The sequence below is a fragment of the Morus notabilis genome, unplaced genomic scaffold (genome assembly GCF_000414095.1).
Source record: "Morus notabilis unplaced genomic scaffold, ASM41409v2 Scaffold3272, whole genome shotgun sequence".
NCBI classification, from domain to species: Eukaryota; Viridiplantae; Streptophyta; class Magnoliopsida; order Rosales; family Moraceae; genus Morus; species Morus notabilis.
The window spans coordinates 20661-30504 of NW_010367613.1; the positions used below are offsets into that span (position 1 = coordinate 20661).

Consider the following 9844-nt stretch of genomic DNA (forward strand, 5'->3'; position numbering starts at 1 on the left):
GGAAGCAGAGAGAAACAAACCCCGTCGACGCCAAACCCTTCGAAGACAAAGAAGCCGGGGCCGGATGAGAATCGGAAGCCTCGGCCGGTCCAAAGGTACGACTCTTACCATGAGCTTACTGTCGACGTCGAGGAAGTATTCAATCAGGTCGGACGAGGCAACCTATTGCGCCGACCCAAACCGATGAAGTCAGACCCAAACCGAAAGAACCAGGGCAAGTATTGCCGGTTCCATGGCGACGTTGGCCACAATACGAACAACTGCGCCGACTTGAAGGATGAGATCGAAAGGTTGATCCGGGAAGGAAGGCTGCAAGAATTCAAGGCAAAACGGCGAGGCCATGGTCCCAGAAATGACGGTTGACGTCGAGAGGAGAATCGGCGAGGCGAAGATCGCGAGCCGGTCGGCGTCATAAGAACCATACACAGAGGGCCATATCTTGGAGGGGATTCAAGGAAATCTTAGAAAAGTTATGCCCATGAGGCTAGGGAGGTATACCAGGAGAGGTTCTGGACTCTCTCCGTTACCAAGGTGGCAAAGTTTAGCATCACGGACGTGGCATTCACCGAGGAGGATGCCAACGGGGTCCATTTCTCCCATAACGATGCCTTGGTGGTAGAGGTAATTATTGGAAACCACACCGTGTGCAGGATCCTGGTGGACAACGGGAGCTCGATGGATATTCTATACACCGACTGCTTTGGAAAAATGGGAATTCCAAAAGAACAACTTGAGAAAACCACCCGACCGTTGTTTGGATTCACGGGCGACTCGGTCATCCCCCAAGGAACAATCCGATTGCCCATCACCGTGGGAGAGAGACCCAGGCAGGCCACCACAGTGGCAAACTTTGTTGTGATAAAGGGGGGCTCACAGTATAATGCTGTAATTGGAAGGCCGACCCTCCAGGCACTAAGGGCAATAACCTCCGTTTATCACCAGAAGGTAAAATTCCTAACCCCCGATGGCGTAGGATAAATGAAGAGCAACCAGTACGAGTCTAGAGTAACGTACTCAGATGCCAAACGCGGGTATGACCAGCCGGGGAAACAAGAAGCAAGGATGGTACGACAGGGACCAGTTGAGGACATAGATCCCAGGTCACGAAAGAGACATGGTCCCAACCAATTGAACAGCTGGCGAAAGTCCAGGTGGATAAGCATGAATCGATAAGGGTACTGAAAATAGGGTCAGACCTGCCGCCGGCGCTCAAAATCGAGGTCGAGGAATTCCTGAGGAAAAATCTGGATGTGTTCGCCTGGACGCATGCGGACACGGTAGGCATCGACTCCCAAGTCATATGCCACGCTCTGAACGTCGACCCTACTTTTTCCCCAAAATGTCAAAAGAGCCGACCAATGAACCCAGAAAGGTACATGGCTCTAAAGGAAGAGGTCGACAAGCTCACACAAAACGGTTTCATCTGGGAGGCTCATTATCCCAGATGGGTTTCAAATCCTATCCAGTAGTAAAACTTAATGGGACGTGGATTTTAGCAACCTCAACAAGGCTTGCCCAAAAGACAGTTTCCCACTTCCACGAATAGATCAGATGGTTGACACCACTGCTGGGCATGAGCTGCTGAGTTTCATGGATGCCTACTCCGGCTACAACCAAATTCTGATGCATCCATGTGATTAAGAGCATATGTCGTTCATAACTGACAGAGGTCTTTACTGCTACAAGGTAATGCCCTTTGGCCTAAAGAACGCAGGGACAACGTACCAAAGGCTAGTAAACAAGATGTTTGCTAATCAAATCGGACGAATGGTGGAAGTATATGTCGATGACATGCTGGTGAAAAGCACCGAGGGCAGGCAGCACGTCGACCATTTGAGCGAGATGTTTGACGTACTGAGAAAATACCGCATGAAGCTAAACCCCCTGAAATGTGCTTTTGGGGTCGGATCCGGGAAGTTTCTTGGCTTTATGGTCAGTAGCTGAGGGATAGAGGCCAACCCGGAGAAGATAAAAACATTGCAGGACATGAGGTCTCCCGCAAAGCCAAAAGAGGTCCAAAGGCTCATCGGATGCGTCGCCGCCTTCAATAGGTTCATATCTAAAGCGACGGACAAATGCGTTCCCTTTTTTGATATTTTGAAGGGAGGAAAGCGCTTTGAATGGACGCCTCAATGTGAAGAAGCCTTCCAGAGGCTAAAGGAACACCTTGGCCGGCTCCCCATCCTATCAAAATCCATACCTGGTGAGAAGTTAAGCCTCTACCTCTCCGTCTCAAAGAACGCCGTAAGCTCGGTTTTGATCAGAGAAGAAGGAATCCAATTGCCAGTCTATTACGTGAGCAAGAGGCTCCTAGACGCTGAGTCAAGATATACTCAGATGGAACAGTTAGCTCTCGCCTTGATGGTGGCCTCAAGGAAGCTTTGGCACTATTTTCAGGCCCACACCATACGAGTCCTAACAAACCACCCGCTGAGGCAAGCATTGTAAAAGCCTGAAACTTCAGGTTGACTCTTAAAATGGTCGGTGGAGCTAAGCCAATTCGACATCGAATACATACCGAGGGTGGCAATGAAGGGACAAGCATTGGCAGACTTCCTGGCCGAGTTCTCCCATCAACCTACGGTAGACGCCGACGAAAGAGTTAATGAAATAGGGTGGAAGCTTTACGTAGATGGAGCGTCGAATGAAACCGGATCGGGAGCCGGCATCATGCTAATAAGCCCAGAAAGCCACAAAATCACCTCGGTGGTACGATTTAGATTCAAGGTGTAGAACAACGAAGCGGAGTATGAGGCATTGATCGCCGGATTACGGTTAGCTAATCATCTAAAAATCGAAAAACTTGAAATTTTTAGTGATTCGCAATTAGTGGTAAGGCAGGTGACAGAGGAGTATCAAGCGCGAGGAGAAAGGATGGGGGCCTATCTAAGGAAGGTAGAGGAAGAGCTTACCAAGTTCAAAAGCTATGAGATACAACAAGTACCAAGAACCGAGAATACAAATGCCGACGCCTTAGCCAAGCTAGCATCCTCTAAAAACTCAGACCTATTAGGGGTCATCCCCATTGAGGAGTTGGAATGACCAACCATAGATGAAGCAATAGAAGTCCTGACTATCCAGACAGTCGGTGATTGGATGACACCACTCGTCCGGTACCTGATGGACGCCGAATTGCACAATGACAGAGACGAAGCCAGAAGGATTAGGTACAGAGCTGCCAGATACTTGCTATATGATGGTCTGCTATATAGGTGAGGCTTCTCGACGCCTTTGCAGTGGTGCCTAAATGATCGCGAGGCATAGGAAATCCTCAGGGAGATCCATGAAGGAGTGTGTGGTAATCATACTGGGGGTAATCTCCAGCTCTTAAGGTTTTGAGGTAGGGGTACTATTGGCCTACGCTTAAAAAGGACGTATTTCAATATGCTCGGCATTGCGATAAGTTCCAACGATATGCCACAATTCCTAGAGCGCCCCCAGAAAACCTAACTTTCATTCTTAGCCCATGGCCTTTTGCCAAATGGGGAATCGACCTGATTGGACCTCTACACCTTGCACCCGAGGGCCTTAAGTTTGCCATCGTCGCTGTGGACTACTACACCAAGTGGGCCGAGGTGAAAGCTCTTACTTCGATTACCGAGGCAGCCTGCACCAGCTTCATATGGAACAACATTGTATGCAGGTTTGACGTTCCATACTCAATCGTGTTCAATAATGGGAAGCAGTTCGACAACGCCTCGATGCGTAAGTTTTGCGATGATTTGGGCATACGAAAGGAATTCCAGCCCTGATACACCCGCAGTCCAATGGCTAAGTGGAGGCCATCAACAAGATCCTAAAGTATACCCTGAAGAAGAAGCTCGATGACTTAAAGGAAAAATGGGCCGAAGAACTTCCCAAAGTCTTGTGGGCATACAGAACGACGAGTTGAACCACCACGGGAAAAACACCATTCTCTATGGCATATGGAACTGAGGTTGTTCTCCCTGTGGAGATTGAGACGCCAACTCTAAGAATGGTCGTGTATGACGCCGACATAAATATGGAGGCCATGAACAGAGAACTCGACCTATTAGAAGAAAAAAGGCTCGACTCCCAATTACGACTCGCCGCCTACCAAAGAAGGGCATCCCGATACTATGACAAAAAGGTCAAACGAAGAAGGTTTGTCCCAGGAAACCTGGTGTTGAAAAGAGTGACGCAGAGCACTAAACCAAAAAACACTGGCCCCCTGGGCCCGACTTGGGAAGGACCTTACCGCATAAGGGAGATGCTACGCCCAGGAACCTACGTTTTGGAAAGCCTCGCCGGCAAACAAATCCAACACCCATGGAATGCAGAACAGTTAAAACTGTACTACCAATAGTGTACAAATTCTTACATGCTTTAATTGTGTTTGGTATTTCATTAATACAAACGAAGCTTATTTATAGCATGTGTCCAAAAGTCAACCCCTTAAATATGTGTACCTAAAAATCAAAGTTTTTTGAACATGCACGGGGGGAGTATAGGGTCTACGGTTCACAAAAATATGCATATACCCAAATAAAACATCGTCTCCTCAAAGGCGAGAGACGAGTTACTTAGCAAATTTCAAGGAATTTGCTAAGACGATGACCCTAAGGGGCAAAATAAAACGTCATCTCCGCAAAGAGGAGAGACGATTTACTTAGTAAATTTCAAGGAATTTGCCAAGACGATGACCCTAAGGGACAAAATAAAACGCCGTCTCCTCAAAGAGGAGAGACGATTTACTTAGTAAATTTTAAAGAATTTACCAAGACGATGACCCTAAGGGGCAAAATAAAACGTCATCTCCGCAAAGAGGAGAGACGATTTACTTAGCAAATGTCAAGGAATTTACCAAGACGATGACCCTAAGGGGCAAAAGAAAGATGAATCGCTTAGCAGAATTAGCAAAACTAAAAAAAAAGTATATATAAAGGCGATCAGATGCATAAGACAAAATATATATAGAAAATATATGTATACATATACATGATCTATTGTCTGAATATGTGAAATAATATTACAAAAAAAAAAAAAAAGATGAGAAGTTACACTTCGACCCCCACTATCTTAGGCCTCAACGCCTTGGCTGCCACCGCCTTGGCTACCACTACCTTGGTTGCCCTCGCTGCCATTAGCTACCGCGTCCACAGCCCCATCATCGCCCTCGCCCTCGGCAGGAGAACCCTCGTCATCTGAAGGGGGCTCATAGAGGAAGTCCAAGTCAAGGCCAGGCAGATGCCTGTTAATCCTCGCCACGATCTGCTAGCCAACAGATAGCATGTCGCTGTCACGCATGTCATGCAACTCCTCAGAGGCTTTAAAATCCTCGACAACCTTGGTAGCGACGACCGCATTATTTTGAGCAAACTCGGTAGAAGCCACAAACTCCTTAGCTCCTTCCGCCTTGCCCAGGTCATAGCCCTCCTGCTTACTAAGGTCGTATCCCTCATTTCAGAAGATATTTTTGGAGTTGGCAGCCTCTTTGCGGACGCGTTCAGCCTCATTCTTGGCACGCTCTAGATCTACTTTCACTTCCTCCAGCTCCTTGGCGACGCGGGTAAGCTCCTTTGAAGTCTCCTCGTGACTATCTTTTGCCTTTTTTAGGAGAGCCTTCAAACGTCCCTCGACGCGGTCCGTTCCCCTACTTCTCTCGTCCACCTTAACCAAGTCCAAGAAGTTGAGAATAGGGAGGACGAGGGATTGCCAAGTCAAAAAGAATTTGTTAATATGGAAAAAGAAAAGAGAGAGGAAGACCAAAATGCATGACACAAGGGGCAAAACGTACATGGATCTGGAGGGAGATCTGTTGGCGCATGTGGCTGACCAAGGAAGCCCAAGTCGCGCCATCCCAGTCCTGCTCAAAGAAGGACTCGTACAGAGCATGGAAGACGACGGAAAAGTGCGGGGGCAAACTCAGTGCAGCTTCAATCTGGGCAGAGGCAATATCAAGAACAATAACCCTTTGCCCGGGAAGCAGCAGGCGCTCTTGGGGCGGAGGGGCCTCTGAAGCATTAGTGATATCGATCACCGGTGATGGCTCGGTCTCATCCGGTCGAGGCCTCTTTTGCCTCGTCGTCCCCCGGGAAGGAGAAGGCTCGACGGTAGATGGGAGCCTCGGCGGGACATTGGCTGCAGGAGGGTCACTCGACTGCTCACTAGGTGTCGCCTTCTTAGAACGCCTCTTCTCGCCAGGCACACGTAGTTGCAATTTCTTCATATCTACGTCACAGCCGAAGTTAGAAATACATACTGATGACACGTAAAAAAAAACATTGAAACTGACCTCCGGCCGTGAAGTTAAAGAAATCCTTGACCTCGACGGTATTGTTAGGGGAAGGAAGGGAAAGTAGCAAACCAGAGCTCTCCAAGTTGTCACGTGTTAGGAAAGTGCTGACGTGACAAAAGGACTCTGGGAAGAGGAAGGGCTTTTTCACCCTCGCGAGGTGATTCCCAGAAAGCTGGGGACGGTCATGAGGAACTAGGGGCAAAAAGAGTCAGCAGTATATAATAAAAGAACAAGCACTGAAAACAGGCGGTTGAAAGCAACTCACTCAGCGTCCTAAAAGATGTACTCATGCCTCGGTGCTTAAAAGGCGGGTCAGCTGGGTGAACGTCGAACATGCCCTTCACCATAAAAAACATCGGCTTCCAGGCATGTGACGATGAAGGTAACCCCAGTATCAATTTTTCTAAAATAGGCTGGGATCAGCCGTGGCCACCCAAAAAGTACCAGCCATCACACCTAGGGGTATGGCATAATTTATATATAAAAATAAATTCGTCCAAAGGCAGGTCTATATCAAACCTTTGATCCCAAAAAATCTACATACTGGCGAATATGTACCCAAAGTTTGGGGCCAGTTGTGTGGGGGATATGCCATGGAGGTCACACAGTGGCTTGACAAAGGGATGTATGGGGAGTGTTATCCCCACCGTGAGGGCCCGGGTGTATACGAACATGTAGCCCGGAGGCGGTTAGCTCACCCTAAAATGGAGATCCGGTAGCAGATACTCAAACCACTGGCCGTCCACACGCCCCTTCTTGAATGCTTGGACGATGTCCCTCTTCTGTGTCTTCGGCACGACGAAGTCGGCAGTAAAGATCAGCTGATCCTCGTATGCTCCTATCGAGGCCATAGGGACACCCATGAGTCAGCCGCTACTGCCAAACAGGACGCCTCCCACCAAGGAGTCGCTACTACTGGGAGAGTCGACCCCACCTTCGACCAGACAATCGATGCTGTCCTCATCATCGTATGGGTCAGGGACGTAGCGCTCGATCTCCATTAGAAGTGAATCGCTGGCGGTAGAGTAAGAGGAAGCCTCGGCGGCTGGCGTTGGATCCGGCCTCATGAGAGGCATGGAAGACGATCCCCCTCGACGTTTTATCCCTCTAGAAGCCATTACTGTAAAGGGAAAAATCTAAGGTCAGCTCCTATAAGTTGAGAGTGGAAGGAAAGTTAGTTCGGCGCTTAAAGATTGAGATGTTTGATTGGTTAAAATCAAGGTTAAAGCAACGACAGTTCAAACCCGGGCATCAACTGAACCGAAGACTACTCAAGCAGAGCGACGACCATTCAAACAAACCCAGAATGCCAAACAAAAGCCCAAAATCACTCGAAACTCCTACGGCCAGTCCAAGACATGGCGGACACTACCGAATACAGGTTCCAACCTCTCCTATCGTGCTATTCTGAACCATTCCCACCACATTCCAGACACGATAAAGGAAATGAGTCGAAAGGGAGTTTGGGAAGATGCTTACCAGGGAATCAGGCGTAGGATGGGTGCGCGAGTTCTTGAGAAGAAGGCTGCTGGTGGTCTGCGGAATGGCAAGGAAGAAATGGTCCAAGAAAAATTATGGCAAAGTTTTGGCTGCTTCAAGGTGTTCCTGAGTGTTTCAGACAAGACGAGACCCTTTATATTTGCCCAAGGACCTTGGCCCCCAGCCGTCTGATCAGATATGTTCGCATCTAACGGTGGGGGCGCAGGAGTTTGATCCAGCAGTTGGGGCAAAGACGGGAGCCTAAGGGGTTATGATCCAGCGGCCTAGGTTCATCTATTCAAATGAAAAGCCACGTCAGCATGGCGGTTGAGCGGACGTGACATTTGCGCTTCTCGAGGGGTGTCAAAGCACTAGGGCCATCATTGTGAAAAGGGTTCGGAGTCAGGCTCCCACACCCGAAGCAAGTAAAAGGAAAACCGAAGCAAACCCTAGACCTAGCTCGAGGCAGTCCGGAGAAAAGCCTCGACCTAGGGGGCAGCTGTTGTGTGGGAAAATTCACATCGACACGTCGGACAACAACCAGGCCACACGTGGCTCCATTCCTGCCACGTCATTTAACCCTCGACGCCCAAGCCTCTTGGGTTCCTCTTGTATGGTAGGAGAGCCCAATGTATGACCGAGACCGTCGACCGCATACACAGTCGAGGTGCGAGATCACTCTTATGCAAAATGGCGTGATGAAGTCGGCCGTGAAGGAAACCCTCGGCAGAGGTCAGCATAGGCGCAGACGGCAGATTGCAAGCAGTTGGACCTGCGTCCCAAGAAAGACCCCAGAGAAAGTTGCGTTTGGATTTGGAGAAGATCAGTTGCATAAGAAATGATTACAAAGCCCCTAAAACCGCCTGGAACGGATTACTAGCTATTACAGAGATCTACAGAGCCGTAATGGGGGGACAAATTGGATGAGTGAACAGTCCAAAAGGTAATTGTAGGCTACGGTTTGCACAGAAGATGCCATAGGCTACTCGAGTGGGCGGGCCCCACGAAGGATATGATCCACTAGTCTAAACTGCCTACCATTGGGCAGAAACTAAGGCAACATGGACTATAAAAGAGAAGAGCCCCCGAGAGAGAAGAGGATGAACATTTAGTTCCCTACATGCACGTAATTTGTAAGAGCTTACTCAAGAGAAATAAAAATACAGTGGATGTAGCCATTGATTAACATGGTGAACCACCATAAAATTCCTGTGTATTCATACCTTCACGAGCATAATTTTGTTTTCTTCATATTCTAGTAAAAACTCAACTCCAAAATCCAATATATTCACTAAAAGCACAAGTTCCGAACCGGTCACCTAACGGGCCACTGTGGGTAATACGGCATGATTTTTGTTGACGAAATTTCACTGTCAACAGTCTTCGCACACCTTTAATGGGAAAAAGGGGGATAAATCTAACTCCAGAGTTTCTCTCTCTAATAAAAAGACTTTATTATCTACTCCACTTTCTCTCTCTACGAAGAAGAATAAAAAAGAATAAAAATTGAAGAAGAGTCCTTCGTTGTGCGTGATTGAGATGTGCAGTGAGATTTTGTGGAGAATAACAAACAATTTAAATAAAAGATTTTAAGAAGTTGAGGATGTTTGTATTGTTTTACCAGATGCCCTTTTGAAATTTGGGATGGTGTGAGAGAGATAGAGTGAGCTATGCTTGATATTTTATTAAAATATTTTCTTTAACAAGTTCACATATTATTAATTCTATTAAAAACGTAAAAGAATTTAACAGAAAAAATTATATTACACCATTTTTAATAGTTTAGAGTTCATTTCGTTTAAAAAAAATTTAAAGACTAAAATATCACTTTTAAAAAAATTTAAAAATTATTCGTGCAATTTATCTTAAAAAATTTTATCCCTTTTAAAAAATTCGACATCTCATCCTGTACATCCTATATATTTAAATATCAAATTAAAAGCATTAATAGAATATTTATTTTAAAAATTTATCGTTAATTTTGAATTATAATTTTGAATTCTTTATAATATTTTTTTATATAAAAAATTTAAATTTTAAAAATTAAAATCATATTATAAACGTTCCATAAAATACCCACATATCTCTCCGACGGCGTCGTTTCTG

General features: G+C 46.7%; 1 protein-coding gene across 1 annotated transcript; it reads left to right on the top strand.

Moving 5' to 3' along the window:
* Positions 1-352: 352 nt before the first annotated feature.
* Positions 353-1641, top strand: LOC112094456. Its single transcript, XM_024175304.1, has 4 exons — positions 353-402; positions 489-945; positions 1137-1372; positions 1497-1641. The coding sequence occupies exons 1-4, from the start codon at positions 353-355 to the stop codon at positions 1639-1641; spliced, it is 888 nt and encodes a 295-aa protein (XP_024031072.1).
* Positions 1642-9844: the final 8203 nt, after the last annotated feature.

Bases quoted from the DNA above. Each gene is read 5' to 3' on its own strand.
- LOC112094456 (XM_024175304.1), top strand. From the start codon at position 353: ATGACGGTTGACGTCGAGAGGAGAATCGGCGAGGCGAAGATCGCGAGC. The intron at 403-488 runs GTCGGCGTCATA...CCATGAGGCTAG, and splicing joins GAGGCGAAGATCGCGAGCCG to GGAGGTATACCAGGAGAGGT. The intron at 1,373-1,496 runs GTACATGGCTCT...CGTGGATTTTAG, and splicing joins CGACCAATGAACCCAGAAAG to CAACCTCAACAAGGCTTGCC.